At 39.9% G+C, this 22,826-nt stretch overlaps 2 protein-coding genes across 3 annotated transcripts in view; one reads left to right on the top strand and one right to left on the bottom strand.

Annotated features, from left to right (window-relative positions):
• Positions 1 to 20,581, bottom strand: part of rnf14 (ring finger protein 14) — a 28,676-nt gene extending 8,095 nt beyond the window's left edge. Inside the window, exons 1-4 of one of the 2 annotated variants that reach the window (XM_059990571.1) lie at positions 20,475 to 20,581; positions 9,850 to 10,022; positions 9,184 to 9,332; positions 3,132 to 3,638 (exon numbers count right to left, since the gene is read on the bottom strand). In XM_059990571.1, the coding sequence (XP_059846554.1) occupies positions 3,132 to 3,638; positions 9,184 to 9,332; positions 9,850 to 10,015 (822 nt within the window). In that variant the 5' untranslated portion in view covers positions 10,016 to 10,022; positions 20,475 to 20,581. The remainder of the gene's footprint in view (positions 1 to 3,131; positions 3,639 to 9,183; positions 9,333 to 9,849; positions 10,023 to 20,474) is intronic. The other variant, XM_059990572.1, reaches the window with a different exon arrangement.
• A 92-nt stretch (positions 20,582 to 20,673) lies between these two features.
• The window catches only part of LOC132405619 (heat shock 70 kDa protein 4-like), a 47,715-nt gene continuing 45,562 nt past the window's right edge, over positions 20,674 to 22,826 (top strand). Inside the window, exon 1 of the mRNA XM_059990570.1 lies at positions 20,674 to 20,945. Within this exon, the coding sequence (XP_059846553.1) occupies positions 20,839 to 20,945 (107 nt within the window). The 5' untranslated portion in view covers positions 20,674 to 20,838. The remainder of the gene's footprint in view (positions 20,946 to 22,826) is intronic.

Below are 22,826 nucleotides of genomic sequence, written 5' to 3'. Positions count from 1 at the left end.
TCTACTGAAAACATTGATGAAAGGTCCTTGCTCAGTTCCTCCATTACTCTTGTTCTCTATTGCTACTTCTTCAGCTTCATTTCCAACTGGTCCAATGTCTATACTTGCCTCTCTTACCCTTGGCGCACCTAAAAAGAATTTTGGATCATTGACTGGTTTTCTCTCATATTTCATTTTCTTCTCCCCCCTTATAGTCAGTTGTTCTTTACTGAAGGGGTTTCCAACCTGGGGTCCACGAACCCCTTGCTTAACAGTACTGGTCCATGGCATAAAAAAGGTTGGGAACCCCTGCTTTATTGGCTTTTAAATGGTTCTCAATCATCTTTGCCATATTGCATGCCTTCTCATTTGCTTTTAGAGTGTCCCCAACTTTCCTCATCAGCCATGGGTTGCCTTATTGTATCCTTAGTATGATTCTTCATCCTTGAGATGAAATTCTGCCATGTTTCCCAAATTACTCCCAGAAACTTCTGACATTGCTGTTTTCCCTGGTAGTGTCCCTTCTAATCAACTCTGGCCACCTCCTCCCTCATGCCTCCGTAGTTAGTTTTACTCAGTTATAATACCATTACAACTAACTTCAGCTTCTCTCTCACATTACAGTCACTAAAGATTCCTGCACCTTAAGGTCCCTGATCAAGTTTGCCTCATTTACACACCACCAAATCCAGAATTGCCTGTTCTCTAGTGGGTTTTCCACAAGTTGCTCCAAAGAACAACCTCATAGACATTTTACAAATTCCTTTTCTTACTGTCCTCCTCGACCAACCTGATTTTCCCAGTCTATCTGCATATTAAAGTTTGAAGTTCAAAGCAAATTTATTATCAAACAACATATATGTCACCATGTACTCAGAGATCCATTTTCTTGTAGCCATTCATTGTAAATAGAAAGAACAACAGAATCAATGAAAAACTACACAACAGACAGACAAGCAATGTGTAAAAGACAACAAACTGTGCAAATACAAAAAGTAATAAATAAGCAATAAACATCAAGAACATGAGTTGGAGAGTCCTTAAAAGTTAGTCCACATGATCATAACATAACCTTTCCCTATATGCCTGTCCTATCTCCTGGAGTATTTTATACTGACATCCTGACTACTACTCAAGAGGCCTGTTCATAACTCTCATCAAGAACTTTTTACATTTTAAGTTCCAACTCTCTACACACAAAGATTCTACATCACTTGATCCTATATCGCTCTTTGCTATTGACTTAATTTCTTTTTTTATCAACAGCCACCCATCTCACTGTTGCCTGTCTTTTCAATAGGGTGCATATCATTCCAGGTTTAGTCCCCAGCTTTTATCCTCTTGTGCCACATCTGTGATGCCTGTAACACTGTACCCAACAATTCTGATCTGGGCGATAAACTCACTTTCTTTGCTGTTATGTATACTGCAAGTGGACCCTTCATCTTTCTGAGAAAGCTTTTAGCCTTCTGGTCTCAGAATTGTGTTTAGCAGTTTATGATTAAAAACCACTGTTTCCATTTGCAACTCACAGCATGCATCTTCTGTTTCTGTTTTCCCATTTGCCACCCGCTTTTTGTTTAATATCTCTTTCCTTCCAGTCTCCCTACGTCTTAAAAGTTACATATAGTGAGTGCTGTGGCTTAATCACTGGCAGACCCAGCTGCAGGTCAGCGGGCTCCATATTTAGGCGTGACACTGTAGTTCTGGATTATGAGATGCACCATCTATTGGCTTTGACTTTAAACCAAGGGTCAGTTTGCTGCCTAAGGTGGACATAAAATGAATTTGTTTTCAGTGTAGGATGGGTTTTCCCAGTATTTCTGGCCAACATGTACCCTCTGCCACATCAATAAAATAGGTTCATCGGTCATTATCATGCGGCTATCAAAAAGAGTGCTCAAACTGGCTGCTCTATAGTATTCCCTATATTACTCCGGTACATATTCAAAAGTGATTTATTGACCACAAAATGTTAAGGATTGTAGTGAAAATAATGTTAAAGCATGCATATAAATGCAAGTCTGTCTCCTCCCCCTTCTCTCTTCTTCTATTCCCCATTTGGTCCCCTCTTACCTCTTTCCTTCTCCTCATCTGCCTATCACCTCCCTCTGGTGCCCCTCCTCCTTCCCTTTCACCCATGGTTCACTCCTTTCTCTTATTAGATCCCTCCTTCTTCAGCCTTTTTACCTTTTCCACCTATCAATGCCCAGCTTCTTAATTCATCCCCACCTTCCCCACCAATCTACCTTTCTCTTTGCCTGGCTTCACCCATCACCTTCTAGTTTGTACTCTTTCACCTCTCCCCACTTTACACTGGCTTCTTCGCCATCCTTTTCAAGTCCTGATAAAGGATCTCGACCCAAAACATAGCCTCTATTCCTTTTGATAACTGGAAAATTGTTTTCAATGCCATGGAAAAATTAAGGAGAAAGTAAGCAAGGACAATGAAAGGCTGCAGGAATTATCCTAGGGAAGACTGATATTGTTATGTTTTTGAAAGAAAGCTGTACTTAAATCATTACTAAAGTAAAAAGTTAGATAGCATAAGAAAGGTTTAAACGAATATAGAGAAAGTCAAGAAAAGGTCAAATTAAAAGAAAAGTGATGAATAAGGGGTAAAAGAACACTTAAAATACGAATAATAAATGAAAATGACAACAGAATTCGATGTCATATGCATGTGAATGTAAGGACTGTTAACAAGATCATAATGTTGTTTATCCAAAAGCAGATGCAGCTGGAATTCACTCTGGGAAATCAAATGAAAACAGTTCTCTCAACAGTCGATGTCGACCACCCTATGAGCTCCAGCAGACCCAAGTTGTTCCACACCCCAGCAAGCACCAAACTGTTGCTCTCATGCTTTTAAAGACAGAATTTGAACCAATTATTTGCAAGTGATACATACAAACTGGAATACTAATAGATATTATGAAAAATAATGATGCCTTAAATAAGAAAAGCTGCGTGCATTTGAGATACATACAGTATGTACATTATGAATTTCCTAATGGACTGAGTCTCATTTGGTTTGTTTCTCACTTACGATAAATTCTTTAAATTAAGGGAGTAACAATCAGATCACTTCCATTCTACCGTTGTTAATATGCAAAATAAATATCAAGATATCAATGATCAAAAGCTCTTACTTGGGCTGGTGTAGCAATTGAAGTACATTTTGGTTCCGGACAGTTAAGGCACTGCACGTTCCCATCATGGATCTGAATCTCAAAGTATTCTTTCAAACAGGCTTTACAATACACATGTTGACACTCCTTAAAGTACATGCAGTCAGTGCCAAGTTTTTCAGAAAAACATACACTGCAGGCGAACACCTTGTTATTGAAAACTTGCTGTTGCTGCTTCTGATCAAAATCCAAAATTTCACATAAAACACTAGCCCATGATGCCACATCCTGAATAGCCCTAGGATCAAGGGGAGACTCTGCCTTGTCCAGCAATCCAAGCTCTTTTTTCTTATCAGTTGAGAAAATGCAATCAGATGTTACTTTAATGTTTCTTTGTATTCGTAAAGGTGACTCAATTTGTAAAAAGGAAAGAGTTTCTTCTTTTAAGAATTGCACCCATGAAAATAGCACAACACAATTGCCATTGTTGTTCCAAATTTTATCCAGGGAAGTACAAAGTGCAGAGAGCTGTGTGGAAACGAGAAACCCAGTTATTAAACAACACATGAACTAAAGTACAGAACTATTAGAATTACAATGAAGTACAGCAACATTTGCACCAATGTTGACCACAAAATGCTACAAGGAGAATGGAAATACTTTTAAAGTATTCTGTGACATGTCAGCCTGCTTATGGAATTCTGCAAATTATCTGAAAGCTGTTTAGCCAATGATTTGTACCACATTCTATCTTGTTGATTGTTAGCTCGCAATACAATAATGCTCCCATATCCACATATTGCCCTTTCTTCCGATAATCCAACTTATTCCAGTGAAAAGGTACAACATCTATGTTCCTTATTGTGACTGTAGTGGCAATTTATCTTAACAACTAACTGTTATTTATGACACAGACTGTTCCGATAAGATGGTGGCACACTCGGAAGCAGCAGCCACTCCAGATCCAATCAAAGGTATAATTGTTCACCCTTTATGTTTTCTTTTCTTAATCGCAAGGTACTGCTGGATACCAAGAACATGAAGTACTGCAGTTCTGTCCATCAATGAGATGGAACTGGATTTACTGCATACATTTGTTGTGTTGTTGCCTAGACTTGGTGTGTACTATTGTTGTGCTGAGGCGATGCACAGTGTGAGTGATTGCCTTGGACATTTTTATTGTGATCTCAAGACCCTATTGAACGGTGGTAATGTAGAATAGGACAAGTCCAGTTTGAGGGCTGGGAATCTGCATTACCAGATTTGTGGTGAGGAGTAGGCTCTCATGCCGTGGAGTTGCCTGTTTCAGCCGCCCAGGGGAGGAGATGCTGGAGGCGCTGTGGGAGAGAGCAGAGGCCTCTCTGGGCATGCTGAAATCTGTACTGGATTGGGGGTTGGCCCAATGGTGCTGCCCTCTGGTCAGTAGAAGAACAAGCTGGATCAGGTCCACTTACCATCAATCTACAGGCCATGCTACTCAGGGACTTGGGCTATATTTTTTTTCTTTCTGACTGTATGTTTTTCTGCTATAGTAACCTTATGTTTTATGAGCAGTGTGTTGTCTGTTGTCTGCTGTTGGTAATGTGTTTTGCACTTGGTCCCACAGGAACATTGTAGTATTTGGCTACATTCTTGTATGGTTGAATGATAATTAACTTTGAACTTGATGTAAAAATATTGTTTCCCACTTATTTCTACAACTTTTTTCTCCTTCTGTGCTATTGATTAATAATTGGACTAAATTGAACAGCATTGCCCACTTGTTCCTAATGGAAACAAGAAATTATTAAAGATTGAAAACAATTCCATAATTACTAATGTCTGACAGAAATCACTAAAGACAGTCAGGAGCAAAAACCAATGTTAATATTTCCCTCCATTTCCAGGGATTAAGGTAACAATTGTAACAGATTGAAAAAAAATCATTAAGTTTTAGAAGGTAAATCTTGATCTCCAGGGCTTTAGTGATTAATTAAGAACATGTCCGTAAGAGAACCATCAATTCCCTTACAGCATTCAAAAATAAAGACAATGAAAGTATATTATTGATTTCCTACCAATGGAGTTTCTACAAAAAACACACAGATTTATAGAAAAAAAATTTGTATTGCATCCACTTGCAATTATATTTTTCAGAGTTGTCATAGATTAATTCTCAAGCTCATAGATTACATCAATTTCATAATCCCACAAAACAGAATACTTCATAGAACACATATGATATAAAACACTAAGGCACAAAAAGGCATTATAAAATTTATAACCCGTAAAACAAAAATAAAAATACTGGAAACATTCATCAGCTCAGGGAGCATCTTTAATGAACCTGAAACTTTAACTCTGTTTTTAACTAGAGACCTTGCCTGACCTACTAAGTATTTTTAAAATTTTCTTTTTAATTTTATGTTAATATGCCAAACGTGCAATCCACTGATGACTTAAGATAAGACCTTAAGACCATTCGGCCCATTGAGTCTGTTTCACCATTCAATCATGGGCTGATCCAATTCTTCCAGTCTTCCCCACTCCCCTGCCTTCTCCCATACCCTTTGATGCCCTGACTAATCAAGAACCTATCTTAAATGCACCTAATGACTTAGCCCCCGCAACCGCTCGTAACAACAAATTCCAGATTTACCACCCCCTGACTAAAGCAATTTCTCCGCATCTCTGTTCTAAATGGACATCCCTCAATCCTGAAGTCGTGCCCTTTTGTCCTAGACTCCCCTACCATGCAAGTTAGTTGTATGTGAAAGTCAAACAAAAAAGTAAAAGTTTGAATGTTCAAAGAATTAGGAGCTCATACCTCCACAATTAACATAAGAATTCAGCGGTGCTTTTGTAAATAAGTTATTAACCAAGATCTCTGACCATGAATTTATCTAACAGATAAAATGGAGTTAAATTACATTTGAGTGCTGGATTGGCAAGACCTCTCTAGCAAAGGAGGTGTAAGACACTCCTTCCCTCCACTATCTTGCAGGTCACCCTTGGGCAAGATGAGGCAATTTCTTAGCCACCTGACCAGGTCACGTGAAGCCATGGGAGCAGGTGGTGAATGGTCATACAAGCAGCTGGTGCACATCACAAGTCCTGATTATGTGACCACTAATCTCCGAAGAGTATTGATAATGGCTGAGGTCACTCGTCTTGTAAAGACACTGCCCAGAAGAAGGCAATGGCAAACCAATTATGTAGAAAAATTTGCCAATAACAAATCATGATCATGGAAGGACCATGACCACCCTTGTCATATGATAGGGGTGGCCAAACTTACTTAATGTAAGAGCCACATACGATTAACTTCAGATGTTTGAGAGCCACAAGACATTAACAAAATTTACACACACGTTTTTATTATTACATACACACTTCGTTACAAAAATTTTATATAAATGTTAAGAAATACATTTGTGCAATAATATTTACTCATGCATGTAGTTTTTTAAACTGTTAATTTGTATTAGTTTCAGTAATCATAATGTACATATATACTAAATGTTTTCAAAATCTTGACTGATGATTGTTTTAACTATATTGAGCGTATTTAATACGGCAATGAACTACGGGAACATCTAAGAAAAATATGCAAATTTGCATTTCAGTAACATAAGATTAGACTGCCAAAAATTAAAATAAAAGTGAAAGAAACTGAGTTATTTTTAATGATATTTATTTGTCTAAGTAAATATTTGGTCAAAACATGGAGGAAAATATGTAAAAAAAAAGAACAAACCCATAGAATTAGAAATATTTTAATCAGATACCACCTTACAAAATTAGTCTTATCATAATATTTAGATAATATTTGGCTACTCAGAGATGATTTCAACATAGTTAATTTGTTTTTCTGTAATTCGGATTTACGTGGATAATCAGCCGAAAAGTTTTTGTGATTTGTTTCATAGTGGTGTTTCAAATTACCGGCTTTGGAATGACCGAGTAACACATAGTAGATAGGACACAAAGGTTTCCCTCTAACTGAGAATGCAAAATCTTCCTCCAACTGTGGCTTAAAATGTCTGTTTTCATCTTCATATTTTTGTTTCTTACAATTTGATGATGCCATCTTCCTTCACAAAATTTTCACAGACACTTGTAAACACAATTCAGCATACTGTGTTACACTGCGTTAATGTATATGATGTGAATGAGGTCGGGCCTAGACTCACTAACACTTTGAGCACCAAACAATGTAGATCTACGTCTGCGCTACTTTTGCCTTCAGCGCCCAATGACGTAGATCTATGTCGTGTATTTTGAAACTTATGCCTGTCTTCAAGCTGTCTTCAGCGCCACATAACGATTCTCACCAACTCTTGAGCGATGGAATTAAGTCTCAAGGGATTTCCTGCCGTTCTATTATCGCCAAAATGCTTTCCCATTCATTTCTACACAATGGCAGCACATGGTAAAGAGGAGGTCAACTAACATATTTCCATGAGCCGCACATTGAATGCCAAAGAGCCACATGTGGCTCGCAAGCCACAGTTTGCCCACCCGTCATATGACATGACAAATAACATACAAATAAAGCGGGGCCTATCTGCGGTGTCAACAGAGCTCTACGAAGAAGAGGTGTTACTTGCAGGTTGGCGGTGATTATTTAAAAAGAGAGATTTGTGGGCATTTGTCCATTGCATGGGGCCCATCAGTGGTGTCAACAGAGCTCTGACTACTAAATAAAAGTACAGAGTATTCACTGATTGGTAGGAGGCAGCGAGTGGGAGTAAAAGGATTCTTTTCTGGTTGGCTGCCGGTGACAAGTGGTGTTCCGCAAGGGTTGGTGTTGGGACCACTTCTTTTTCTGCCAAATATAAATGATTTAGATGATGGAATAGATGCCTTTGTTGCCAAGTTTGCAGCTGATATGAAGATTGCTGGAGGGGCAGGTAGTGTTGAGGAAACAGGTAGGATGCAGAAGGACTTAGACAGATCAGGAGAATGGACAAGAAAATGGCAAATGAAATACAATGTTGAAAAATGCATGGTCATGTACTTTGGTAATAGAAATAGATGTGCAAACTATTTTCTAAATGGAGATAAAATCCAAAAATCTGAGGTGCAAAGGGTCTTGAGAGTCCTTGTGCAGAACACCCTGAAAGTTAAATTGCAGTTGGAGAGGAAAGCAAATGCCATGTTAGCATTCATTTCAAGAGATCTAGAATACAAGAGCGGGGATGTGATGCTGAGGCTTTATAAGGCACTGGTGAGGCCTCACCTTGAGTATTGTAACAGTTTTCAGCCTATCATCTTAAAAAAGATGTGCTGGCATTGGAGAGAGTCTGGAGGAGATTCACAAGGATGTTCAGGAATGAAAGGGATGAAAGGGTTATCATACGAGGAATGTTTGATGGCTCTGGGTCTGTATTCACTGGAATTCAAAAGGATGAGGGGGGAAATCCCATTGAAACCTTTCAAATGTTGAAAGGCATAGACAGAGTAGATGTGGTCAGTGGGTGTATTTAAGGCAGAGATTGATAGGTTCTTGATTAGACATAGCATTAAATATTACAGGGAGAAGGACGGTAACTGGGGTTCAGGAGGAGAGAAAAAAAGGATCACCCATGATTGAATGGCGGAGCAGACTCAGTGGGTCAGATGGCCCAATTCTGTTCCTATGTCTTATGGACTTATGGGCTAAAATTACATTACTTTTCACTGTATGTCTTGGAATATTTATTACTGGCACATAATTAAAAAGTAATTTAACCAATTTTTACGGCTTCATAAATTCGAGGTTCCACATAACCAAATGACATTTCAATTATATACTTTTACAACATGTTCAATAATATAACTTGAACATCACTAGAAAATTTTGCCTGAGAAGCTGGTAGAGGCAAGTACTCATACAATTAAAAGGCATCCAAATTGAATTGCACTTAAGCTGCCAAGCGCTGGAAGTGAGATTAGCTGAAGAACCTGTGTTGCTTGACTCTACTAATATCCAACAAAGCATCGGAATAGACATTTTGAGATTTGTTTACAAAAGTTGCACTTCTAACTGTGTTTCACAAAATTAGTGTGAAATAAAAAATACAACATTTGAAAAGAAGAATGAGACACAAACCTGAACTCGGGAAAGCCACTTGCAACTCAAGGTATATTTAGGAGGTGAACACGATGGATAATCTGGTGGAAATTCAAAATTCAACAGGATAGGGGGCAGAAATGAAACAACATATTCAATCTGATCCTTCTTATTCTGCTTCTCATCACCTGGGTAAAGAAATAAAATGTTAGTGGATGACTGATCTTTTAAGATTGATAATCCATCTTTTAAGAGCATAAGAAATTGCAGGAATGGATCAGTCAGACCTTCATGTCTGCTACCAATTCGATGTTAGCTGATCATTTATCTCAGTGCCACTTTCCTATACAAACCCAAAACCCTTGACTCTGATGAAAACTAAATTTGTATTGATCTGTTGTGAATATATTCAGTGTTTGACCCTCTACTGCCCTCAAGTTTCAAAAGATTCACCATCTAACAGATGATAAAATTCCTTCTCAGCTCTGTCCTGTGTAGCTGCTTCCTAGACATCACAGCAAGGCAAAATACTATACTAAGTATTTGACTAATGTGATCACTCTTCTAAACACAAGGGGAGAAAAGGCTCTGTCTGCTTAGTCTTTCCTCATACAACAAACTTGCCATCCCAGGAATAAAGCTGTTTAGCATTTGTTGCATTTTCTCTACTTGTGCAACATATAGATTTTTAAAACATTAACTTACTGTTCAGCTTACCACAAGAAAGTATTTTGAAGTTTTCTGTTAATTCCAAACAGGTGATTATTTCTCCACCCTGAGAAGATTCTGCACGTAGAAATTCATTCTCGCCATAAATGCTGGTGAGAGCCAGCAGCTCATCCTCTTGCTCTTCCTTATCCCTGGAGGACATTTAGATTCTGGGAAATTGGAAAAGTTAAAAGAATCCACTGATATGAAATAGCAAGTCCTGAGCTGGAAGCAGCAATCTTAAATCTGATTTTCTATCCATTCTCACTTTGATTTCAAATAGATTTTTTATGCCATACAATAAGAAGGTTTTTGCCTGGTGAGTTAAATGGAAGATCCCTGGGTTTACACTTAATACTCACATGAGAAACACTACATGTGAAAAACCTTTAAAGTGAAATGACATCACAATGATAATAATTTTTGCCCCTCCCCCAAAAAATCACTAAGGATCAGTGTGTTTTCTTTAAAATAAATCAATATTGAAGGTATGGTTTATTTTGTTGATTTTACTGCAAGTAAAATACACAAGTAGAGTGCTATAGTAACCAAGGGTATTATTATACTGCACTGTAATAAGTTGAACAATGCCTACCACAGCTTTCATTTGAGGGTAACCAAAACAGAGAAACTGAAAATAACCTTACAACAAGGATGAAGAGTTAACAATCAAATTTAATAATTCTATATAAAAATTATTAAAGCTTTGCCTCAGTGGTTTATGATGAACCACTTTAACAATATCCAACTTTAATAATAAATTTTAAAAGTGACTGACTCACTCGGTTATTTTATATCAGCTCCAACTTTGAAATCCATTGTATTAGAAGTCGGATTTTCAAAATATTTGATATGCTGGACTCTCTTCCTTTGTATGTTGATCAGAAAACATATTTTTCGTTTGAAAGAACATGTCGAGCTTTTACTTTTAATTAAGACTGCAATCTCTTATAAATTAATTTCAAATAAGTATTGCAAATTATGGCTAATTCGCAATTCAAGAGATTTTTTTTAAATAAAATAAAGAGTTAAAGATTTTAATAAGGTCCCCTGAAGGAAAAAAATCCAAACAGATATTCTATTCAATGGTAAGGATGAGAAATTATCAAGAACAGCTTGATCAAACCACTGTTCCTTAAGTGATTTAAAGTAATAAGTATAACAGGCTTTAACAATCTCAACTTGGATTCTGGCAGAATTCTATACACATACTAAGAACAATTTTAATTGTACATTTGACATGCAATGCCTGCTCCTAACAATGATCCAAGTTAGGATCTGCTTATCAAAGAGATTGAAACATCTAGTCCTATCAGCTCAAATATAAATCTGATTCATCAGTGACTGCTGTGAAAGAGCAGCTGACAAAGTCCTAGTGACATCTTGGAAAGACAGATGACAGGAGGGAAACACCCCACTGGGGTTGCAATGGACTAGCTACCCATGGCAGCAGATTCCTTTTGCCAAAATAGCATACAGGCATCAACCACTGATGGCTACAAGAACTACAAAAAGAAAGGTACTCCCAGAGTCAGCAAGAGCAGGAGCACAAGATTACTCAAGGATGGATATTTCAGTAACAGAACATGGCATGACTTCGACCGAGAAACATAGGCAGTATAGTAATTGAGTCAGTGACATCAGCAGGAAGCACACTCCAGTGTACTCCAGAGATGTTTCAATCTCTTTGATAAGCAGATCCGAACTTGGATCATTGTTAGGAGCAGGTATTGCATGTCAAATCCACGACTGGTCTAAAGTAACATCAGCTAGGGGTTTGAAGATGCACCAAAGCCGGATGAAGTGCTTGAAGGAGACAAGACTGGGACCTTGCATCGACCAGTACATCTTGAGGGAAAGGACGAGCAAGTCAAATAAAGTTCAGAGGCAGGATGGAACCCAAAGTCCGCAGAGCATCACTAACCCAGGCTCAGTCTCAGAAGAGTATATCAGCACTGAAGACCACTGGTCACAGGAAAGACAAGGCCAGCTAGTCGACAAGAAGCTGCAGGTAAAAAAGCCACGTGTGAAATGGCCGAAAACCTGCAACAAGAAAGAGTGGGCAATGATCAACAAGGATCTGTGCAGACTCCTCAGTGGTCTGAAGGGCACAATTGAGAAGAGAATTGAGAGGATGGGAGACCTCATATGCAACTACAGAGCAGAAAGATTTGGAATGAGGGAAATAATTAAGTCAAAGCTACCTGTACAGCACAAATCAAGAAGACAAGAAGAGATAGAAGGCCTCATTAAGGAGAGATGGCAACTGAAGAAACGGTGAAAACCAACCATGGAAGAAAGAAGAAATCAACATTTTGCAGGTAGACTGTTGATGCTAAGGAGGGCAGAAAACCTCACGCTTTGAAGAAAGAGGAAAGCAGCACACACTCAGACACAATTCTATTAGGACTACTACAAGTTCGTGAAAGGCATTTTCACAAAGCAGAAGAACAGAAATCCTAAGATGTCAAAGGAAGATTTGGGAGATCATCTGAAGCTGAGATACTTAGACAGCCTGAGAGCTGAACACATCTCAATACCTTCAGATATGCCAGCCATCCACCCTCCACATCAGCAGTTTGACATCAGTCCCCCCAGATATAGTGAGATAATAATAGTAAAGCGAGCGAGGGCTATTTCAGTGCCAGGATCAGATGGAGTTCTGTACAAACTTTACAAAAATGCACCAAGGGTCCTGAACTTCTTATGGAAACAGATGAAAATTGTCTGGAAGAACAAACTCATTCATAGAGCTTGGTGGCAGGCAGAAGGAATTCTAATTCCTAAAGAAAAGGATTCCTCAGAGAGTGGGCAGTTTCAGCAAATAAATCTAATAAATGTTGAAGGGAAAATATTTTTTGGTGTCACAGCACAAAGGTTGTCTGCTGACCTGGAGAAAAACAACTTCATCGACACACATTTGCAGAAGGCAGGGATGCTGGGTTTCACTGGCTGCTTGGAACACACAAGTATAATTTGGCATCAAATACAAACTGCTAAAAGGGAAGGAAGAGACAGCATGTCTTGTTTTTCAACCTAGCTAATGACTTTGGGTCAGTCTCACAGAACCTCCTATGCTCTTCATTTGAATTCTCCATGTACCAGAGTGTGTTATGACCCTGGTCAAAGCCTGCTTTCAAGATCTCCAGGTCTCATTGATAACCGCAGAGTATAACACAGCCTGACAGCCTGTGGAGATAGGCATTTTGGCAGATTGCATCATCTCTCCGCAAGCCTTTACCATGGCAATGGAAGTCATCATTAGAGCTTCTAAATGCGTAGTAGAAGTGAAGTCAGGACTATGCCTACCACCAATCCAAGCATTTACTAATGATTTAAACATTCTGACAACTACTATCCCATATACCAAACAATTGCTTGAGAAACTCCATTCAAGCATCAAATGGGCCCGAATGACAATTAAAACAAAGTCGTCTAGGAGCATTTCTATAGTCAAGGGAAGGCTGGTCGACTACAAATTCCATGTGGATGGGAAAGCAATTCCTACTGTGTCAGAAATGCCAGTTAAAAGCTTGGGGTATTGGTATGATGTAAACCTCAGTGATACAAGTCAAGTGAAACTGCTGAGAGAAGAAATCACCAAAGGGCTCAAAGTCATTAATAAGACCTTGCTGCCAGGAAACCTCAAGCTCTGGTGCATTCAGTTTGGATTGCTCCCTCGGGTGTTGTGGCCACTGACTCTGTATGAAGTCCCCATCACTCATGTTGAAAAGCTGGAGAGGACAGTTAGTTCCTTCGTTAAGAAGTGGATGATCTATGAAGATCACTAAGTAACATCTACCTCTACGGCAAAGGAGCTCTGGAATTGCCTGTCATGGGCTGACTGAAGAGTTCAAGTGTCCAAGGTGAGGCATGAGATGACTCTCTCAGAATCTTGTGACAGTATTGTACAGGATACTGCACCCAGGACCTTAACAGGGAGAAAGTGGTGTCCAGCAGAGTCAATACAACAGGCAAAAGCAACACTCAGGTTTGCAGACATGCTGGGCCAGATGCAATCTGGAAGAAGGGACATTGACACAAGATCAAATAGGTCTATTTGGCAAAAGCTGACAACACAAAAGCAAAGGTGAACTACGGTGGTGGAGGAAGTACAGCAACAGGAGGAGCAGATGAGGTACACAACAGCAGTGTCTAAGGCAGGAAAGGGGCAGTGGACAAGATGAGAAAACAATGAGAAAAGAAAATTCAGCTGGAAAGACTTGTGGTAAAAGGAAGGAAGAAAGATTAGCTTCCTTATACGAGCTGTTCATGATGTTCTCCCAACTCCCAAAAAATCTGAACCAGTGGCTCGGTGAAGACCCATCTTGCCCACTCTGTAGAAGAACAGCAAACCTCAAGCACATCCTCTCATCTTGTCAAGTAAGCCTCACTAAGGAAGATACACATGAAGGCTCAACCAGGTCCTCAAATGCTTGTCACCCAATGTGGAGAAGCAAAGGCTGAATAACAACGCTAAGCCCCATATGACTGGAAGAACCACCATCTCCTTCGTCCAGCAAGGGCAAACCATGCCACCCTCAGTGACACAGTTGGTGTCAGGCATACTGGAGACTGCTCATGACTGGAACATGGCTGTCAATCTTGACAAAAGGCTAATATTTCCCCTGGAGATATAGCACACTCAGACCAGATTTGATCTTGTGGTCCGGCAGCCTGAAGGCTGTAGTAATCTCAGAGCTCACAGGGCCCTGTGAAGATGCAGTCTGCGAGGCGTATGAGTGGAAACGTGTGAGATCCACTGAGCTGGCCACAAATGCTAAGCTGTGTGGATGGAAAGCGCAGATTTTCAGTGTAGAGATTGGCTGCAGAAGATTTGTGGCTACTTCCATGGTCAGATTGCTGAAGTTTGAGGCCAGGGCCAGCGGCAATCTATAAGAAAACTCTTGGAGGTAGCCAAGCGAAGCAGCCACTGGGTGTGGATGAAGAAGAGTGACCTCAGCTGGGCCCTAAAATGACCTTTGGGTGGCCAGTTGTGAAGGGGGGTGCACCTGGGACATTGGGTCACACTGTTGAGCCCTCTGGAGATGTAGTGGGCTTACATTGATGAAACATCTAAGGAGAGGGGTGGGGGTACCCACATGATGACCTCTGGGAAGTATCTGCCACCCACCAAGCCCCACCTTAAGATCTCCTGCACATGGATGACATCAAGCTGTATGCCAGATACGAAACAGACACTGACTCACTAATCCACCTGACAAGGGTGTACAATAGAGACGTGAGGACATCACTTGGACCCGAAAAGTCCAGTTGGATGGTAATGAAAAGAGGCAAACTCATCAACACTGAAGGTGTTGAATTACTTGAAAGCCACATACCAGATGTACAGGACAGCTACAAACACTTGGGGATCCTGCAGGGGCATGGAAGCCACAATGAAACTCAAGGAAGGCTGCAACATCCCAGTACTTCCAAAGAATGAGACTGTTCCTAAAAAGCCAACTGAATGGGAGGAACAAGATCGAGTCATCAACACATTCACCCTATCAGTCATCAGATATCTTGCCACAATAGAGTGTCAGCCAAGGAACAAACTGGAAGCTGCTGACATCAAGACCAGAAACTGCTAACGGTACATGAGGAATTCCACCCAAAGTCCAACGTTGAGTGATTGTACACCTGCCAGAATAAAGGAAGACAGGGATTTGGAAGTGTCAAGGCAATAGTGCTGGAAAAAATGCAAAACATCCATGAGTATGTTAGAAAGATGGCCCCTTTCTGCTAGATCTGCTAAGGATGATCTGCTAGAAGAATATCCCAGACTACAGGCAGGGGACATGGAAATGGAAATGGGTGAAGAAGAGCCAGAGGACCAGAGGTCACGGTAGGACAAGTCACTGATGGGATGTACCATTGCCAGATATCAGAGATGGCTGACATAAAGAAAGTCCTACCAATGGCTGGAAAAAGCATGGCTGAGGGACAGCACAGAGGTGCTGCTCATGGCTGCACAAGAACAGGTGTTTGTTACGGATTCAGCAACAATAAATATATGAGTGAGGCAGGGGTTTTTATAACAAATAGAACATTTATTAAACACTGAAAAACAAACCCCCAAAAGTAAACAAACCACTCACGTAACCGGAAATCAGCTGCTGTGCGGCAACTTAAACAGTTCTTAAAGCAATGAAGCTTAAACAGTTCTTAAAGCGATGTTGCAAATACAGTTCTTCAAAGTAGTATTGCAAAAGTTCAAAATGCTTACAGTCCATTTAAGGGAGAGACTTTTTAAGACGATTTAAATTCTCCTTCACGTCATCTTGCTGCAATTCCCAGTCGAACTACTTTTCCCACGAAGACTTTTATGAAGATGAAATGTAACTGCTTAAAGGCACTGACCTTTCCTTTACAAAACTGTACTCAATCCTTTCTGCTATTCACAGGGATTAACACGAGCACAGTCAACGAATTCCTTCCGAATGAGGATCAAACAAGGTCGAACCCGTTTCACTGTTGAAATCGACTTTCCTCGATCTTTTAACTCCCGAACTCCGATTTTCACTCTCCACTGATTCTCAACTAGCAGTATTATAAAGAAACTGCTGGCAATGACCTTTTAAACTTTAGGCATTAAATAAAACTCCATTTTTCAACTAAACTGCGTCCTAATATTAAATCACGCAGTGGCATGAAGTCAACATGGCAAATTCAGCCACGAACTGCCCCTCCTCACAGGGAGGGGGTCCTCCTTTTATACCCAGTAAAAAAAACTGTCACATGACCTCTACTGGTGGGAAAATGACATCACTCCACCATCACAAGACCATTACCTCAAGTCCAGTATAGCTTCAACACCAGTCACGTGACAAGGGTACCACTGTCACGTGTCACAGGTACGTAACATGTTGAATACAAGAGCAATAGAAGCAGGGGTCTATCACACCAGAGAAGATCCAAGATGCAGACTGTGCAAGGAATCCACTGAAACCATCCAGTAAGTAGTAGCAGGGTGCACAATGCAGGAAGGGACAACGTACTCTGAACGGCACAAACAAATTACACGAATTGTGTACAGGAACATCTGCACTGAATATGGATGGAACACCTCCTAGTCCAAATGGGAAACACCTGAGCATCTAAGAACCTGCGAGACTTCCAATACAGACTGATAAGCAACTATTGGACAATCAACCATAGTAAAACTGGACAAGGAATAGAAGAAAGCAATAGTAATAGATGTGGTAATCCCGAATGACAGTAACATCAGGAAGAAAGAATATGAGAAGCTGGAGAAATAACAGGGCTTAAAAGAGCAGATAGAAAGGATGTGGAAGGTTAAAGCCAGAGTAATCCCAGTGGTGACAGGAGAACTTGGGGCTGTGGCACCTGGATTGGGAGAGTGGCTCCAACAAATCCCGGGAACAACATCTGAGATCTTAGTCCATGAGAGTGCACTGCTAGGAATATCAAGCATACTGTGCCAAGCTCTCTCAAGCTTTAGGCCTCTGGTACAGGACCTGAGATTGAGAGGAAAAAAACATACATATACACCACACATAAGAGGTGGGGGGAAAGATTAGATGTTCCAGAAAAGTTGGGATATTTTCCAAAATGCAATAAAAACAAAAATCTCTGATATGTTAATTCATGTGAACCCTTATTTAACTGACAAAAATACAAAGAAAAGATTTTCAATAGTTTTACTGACCAACTTAATTGTATTTTGTAAATACACACAAATTTAGAATTTGATGGCTGCAACACACTCAAGCTTTCAACTATCAACAGATTGCAAAGATATTTGAAATGTCTTTAGGCATGGGTGAGGTGCCAGAGAACTGGACCATAGCTATTGTTCTGTGGTTTAAGAAAGGCTCTAAGAATAAGCTGGGAAATTATAGGCTGGTTAACATCACATCAGTCGTGGGTAAATTAGTGGAGGATATTCTAAGAAATAGGATAATACATCTTCAGATAGACATGGTTGGAGATAGTCAACTTGGTTTTGAGCATTGTAGGTCATGTCTAACCAATCATATAGAGCTTGAAGAATTTATCTAGAAGGCTGATGAAAGAAAGGCAGTGGACATTATCTATATGAACTTTAAAAAGATCTTTGACAATGTTTATCTGGTCAGGAAGGGTGGAGGGGGTTTTGTTCCAGAAGCTTAAGTTGCTTGGAATTCAGGATGAAGTAGGTCCTGAAGCAGGATCTCATCCTGATATGTTGACTATTTATTCATTTCCATTGATCATGACCTGCTGAATTCCTCCAGAATTTTGTGTGTGTTGAATTGGATTCAATGTTGGCTTAGCAAGAGATTCTAGAAAATTATAGTAGATGGTTGTCTCTCTGACTGGAGACCTGTGATTAATGGTATGCTACAGTGATCACTGGGTCAGTTGTTGTTTATCATCTATATTCATGATTTAGATGACAATATGGTAAACTGAATCACCAAACTTGTGGATGACAGCAAGATTGGGGACACAGTGGACAGTGAGGAAGGCCAAAGTTTACATAATGATCAGGACCAGCCAGAAAAATATAACATAATGCAGAGAATTGTGAAGTGTTGTACTTAGGGAGGACAAACTATGCTAAGATCTACACAGTAAAGGGTAGAGCACTGAGTTGAGTGGCAGAACAAAGGGTCCTAGGAATACAGATCCATAATTCATTGCAAGTAGAATTTTTTTAAATTAATGATTATCACAGGTAGATAAGGTAATAAAGAGAGCTTTTGACCACTGACCTTCATAAATCAGGATAGAGTACAGAAGTTGGAATGTTATGTTGAAGATGTAGGAGATGCTGGTGAGATACTGTGTACAGATTGGGTCATCTACCCACAGGAAAGACATTAATAAGCTTATAAGAGAGCAGAGAAAATTTACAAGGATGTTTGGGACCTGAGGAACTGAGTTAAAGGGAAAGGTTGATAGGTTAAGATATTATGCACTGCAGTGCAGGAAAATGAGAGGAGAGTTTTTAGAGCTATACTAAATTATGAGGGTTATAAATAGGGTGGATGCATGCAAGCTTTCTCCCCTCAGGTTGAGTGAGATGAGAATTAGAGGTCACTGAGGGAAAGATGAAATATTTAAGGGGAATGTGAAGGGGAACTTTGTCACTCAGAGTGTGAAACAAGCTGACAGTGGAAGTGGTAGGTGCAGATTCAATTGCAACGTTTAAGAGAAATTTGGATAGGTACATGGATGAAAGAGACATAGATGGCTATTGTCCTGATACAAGTAGATGGGTCTAGGCAGAAAACAGACTGGCATGAACTAGATAGACCAAAAGGCCTGTTTCTGTGCTGTAGGGCTCTATGACACCATCTGCAAATAGTATAAAATACTAAATAAATAACAAATAAATTATATACAAAATTGAGATCTAGAAACATAGATTGTCATAAGGACTAGAAGCTAGAAATTCACATAATTTTAAGGGTACTTAAAATTAAAATCTAGATATTATTTAAGTACATTTTCATATAGTCCTGTATTTACAAGACATGGACTGATGTTGACAGGTCTGAAAACATGAAATGGAAAATATATAAGTATTACAAACAAGGAGAAACTATGTCAGAATAGTTTATTTTATCCAGTTTACATATCTAAATCATTTGTTCAAACATCTAGATTGCAACTCCAGTGGCTTAAGCATCATGCCACAGTTCACAACAGAAAAGCCCCCAAAATATTAAATGAAGCCTATTTAAAACAAATCTTTCCAAAGCCAGTCTCCGGTTTACTTAAAAGGCTTTTAGAAAAACCAAAGAACCTCAAAGTTTGAGAAGACCAGCAAATCTGTGCTTTAACATTTGTTGAGACAGGCAAAGAATTTGTTTTTTTTTCGCATGCAGACAACAGATTGTGAAACATCTCAAAAGTGTAAACGTTTCCAGTACAAGCCAAAAGATTATGACATGAAGATGTCTTGTTAATAAAACTTTAAATTAAATTCAAAACTAAAGTTAATGGTTTGTTTGGCAATTTACTGTGAATATATCAGAATTGATATTTGATTAAAATAATGCTTTCAGTTACTGAACAATAAATTTAATGAACATTGATGCCATCGATAGTTCAAAATTCTTAAAGATTGTTTACAAGAGTAACTTTCATTCAAGTGTTTACAAAGGTTGCCTAACCACTTATGACATAACGATTTAACCCAATCCCTAACAAGCCAAAAGAGATCTGGGCACCTCGACTGAACGCATAACAGAGTAACTGATAGTAGTGGATTTTTAAAAAAATTTGGAAACAAGGTATCTTTGGGGCGATAGATGCAATCGCACAAGTTCAAGGATGTCACGTATGTATTTAAAAGCGGCAAATGGCTGGTATAAATTTGCCCATAAATAGCACGCCTTCACCCTCGCCATAGCAACGTCACCGGAGAACAACCAAGACAAATTTTGGACGCTGGTTTCCGCTTGCCGCGGGTGCATGGAGATTTGGGTATCCTTGAGGCAACCTTTCCAACCCCAGTGAGGTGTCCAAAGGGATTCAGATAAAGCCAAAGGATGAAGTCCGCACCACTGCCCCAAGTCCCCCCTCCCACATGTCACACACCCTCCAACTCAGACAACCTTCAGCTACAATCTCTCACTTTACATTTAGCAATCACAGTATAGTCTTACCGGTAAATCCTCTCCCCTGGCGACTCACTCCCCCCCCCCCGCCCAGCTGCAAACAACAACAATATCCTGGTTCACCGAACGACGTCGGGCGCCGAAATGCCGAGCGGCGGCGGAGCTTCCCGAAATGCGCCGCTGACGTCTGAGGCCGAAGCGACGACAGGTCGGGAGGCGGGAGTTCTCGCGAGATCGGAGCCGGTGGCTGCTGTGGTGCACGAGTGAGCCGAGAGACCCCGGCGGTTCGTGTTCCTCCGATAAAGCCGGAGCAGCGAGCCGAAAGGGGCAGTGCTGGTGTGGGTTAGGTTGGCTCTGAGCTGCTGCAAGCCGTCCGAGAGCATTGGAAAACAAGCAGTAAGACAGACCGGAGATGTCAGTGGTCGGCTTTGATGTCGGTTTCCAGAACTGTTATGTGGCTGTGGCAAGAGGCGGTGGCATCGAGACGGCCGCTAACGAGTGCAGCGAAAGGAGCACCCCGTAGGTATCCGCCTGGGCTCTTCCACCGGTCTGGCAGGAGGCACGAACAGCGAACGTGTAATGCTGCTGGTTGCATTGGGGCCTAGTCACTCCCACCTTGCCCACCGGGCGTGGAGACATTGACTGACTGCGGCACTAAAATTGAGCATCTTACTCACTGTCCCGTGCATTTCGCTTTCTAGATTTTTCCTTTCAACTTAACAGTGGCCTTTTGCCCACCGGCACGTTCCCGTTTTCGTTTTAACTAACACATTTATGTTTCAAGTCAGCAACATTCGCATTTTTGTTTTAACTGGAAGATAAAATCCAGTGTTAAAAGTTATTGTGCTGTCTCCCCTTCATTGCAAGATTCCAAGGGGTTTTGGGAAGATTGGGTATAATTTTTTCGCATAATTTATTTGTTTTTTTTATTAAAAATAGAAATGTGGATATACTGATTGCGATGTCTGCGAGGTAGAAGGGCAAAACAATGATTAAATATCAACAGGATTTCGGTTATACTGTATTGCAATTCTTCAATCCTTTCAGTGGTGCGAGTTGTGATTTGGCGTATTTCCCGTGCCCAGTTTGCACACGCCCGGTCTGATGTACTTTGTGCACACCCGACCGTTTAATTGCTTTGACCACTCCCTGAAAACGCGTGTTAGAACCTAATGAAAACAGGATTAGTGGATGTGGCCCTACTTTCAATAAAATCATAGTTGGATTGGTACTTCACCCACTTTCCAGTCTGTCCTTCACATCCCTCAATTTTTTCAAAAATATAATTAATTCATTTTTTTCACCCTTGAATGTACTTAGTCATATCATGTGCAAAGCCACTACACGTAGACAACTGCAAAGGTTTGCAATCATCTTAGTTTTTTATTCATCTCTAGACAGCATTTGAGCATCTTCGATTTGCACGGTGATAATATTACTAGATTAATAATTCTGACGCCTAGGCCAATAAGCCAGTGATGTAAATTCCAATCTGGCAATGTCAACGGTCTTTTAAAGTTGGATAATTAATAACTGATTGGGGTGGAAAATAATTGTATGACATTATTGATATTAACTTTAAAAAATGAAAGTAAATCCTAGAACTTCAGGTCAGATTACGTCTGTGTGAGGAGAAACAAGAGTTACTGTTTCAGGTTGGAGAAGAATCACCAGAGTCCTTTTTTAAAACTCTTGTTCCACAGAAATGTAGTTTATTAAATGACTAGAGCATGACGTTTTTCCACTACAGGGCTATAAATGTTGGTCTTGTCATGCCCATGTCCTCTAAATGAATGAATTCCTTTTTGAGATGAACCAGATGTTTTGATTGGATTGGTGTCCAGTGTGCTTTGTTTTTAACCTGCAACACAGTAAATTCTTTCCTTAACTATGGATGATTTGACTTTCATGTCACACCTCAAGTTTTATTACTTTTCATGTTAGTAAGCCAGTCCCCTATACTCTTCCTAATTCAAACCTCACATTTTATTTAAAAAGTTCTTTTTAAAAAAAAAACTTAACAATTACAATAAAAGAAAATGCCATAGATCCTCAGTATCTGGAGTGGAAAAATAAGTGTTAGTATTTTGAGTCTCTTTATTCGTAGATGTTGCATGACCTGAGAATTTACAGCTTTTCTGTAAATACTCGAGTCCTGTTTCGAATATATAGTTCTTGTTTTTCAATCATTCTTGTTTCATATACATCGGTGATGAAGTGAGAGTAGTGTGGTGGTTGTAGTCTACCTGTACTAAAGTAATGTGTTGAAGGTATTCCCATAATGAAGATGATTCCAAAACGTAAGAAGCCAAGGCTAGCTGGATCTGAAACTGGCCTGGTGACTGGAGGCAGAAAGTATTAATGTAGGGTTGTTTTTGTAATTGAAGCCTGCTACCAGTG

This window comes from Hypanus sabinus, chromosome 15 (assembly GCF_030144855.1).
Source record: "Hypanus sabinus isolate sHypSab1 chromosome 15, sHypSab1.hap1, whole genome shotgun sequence".
Taxonomy (NCBI): domain Eukaryota; kingdom Metazoa; phylum Chordata; class Chondrichthyes; order Myliobatiformes; family Dasyatidae; genus Hypanus; species Hypanus sabinus.
The sequence above is the reverse complement of the archived record's forward strand: the minus strand, read 5'-3'. Positions and strand labels throughout refer to the sequence as shown.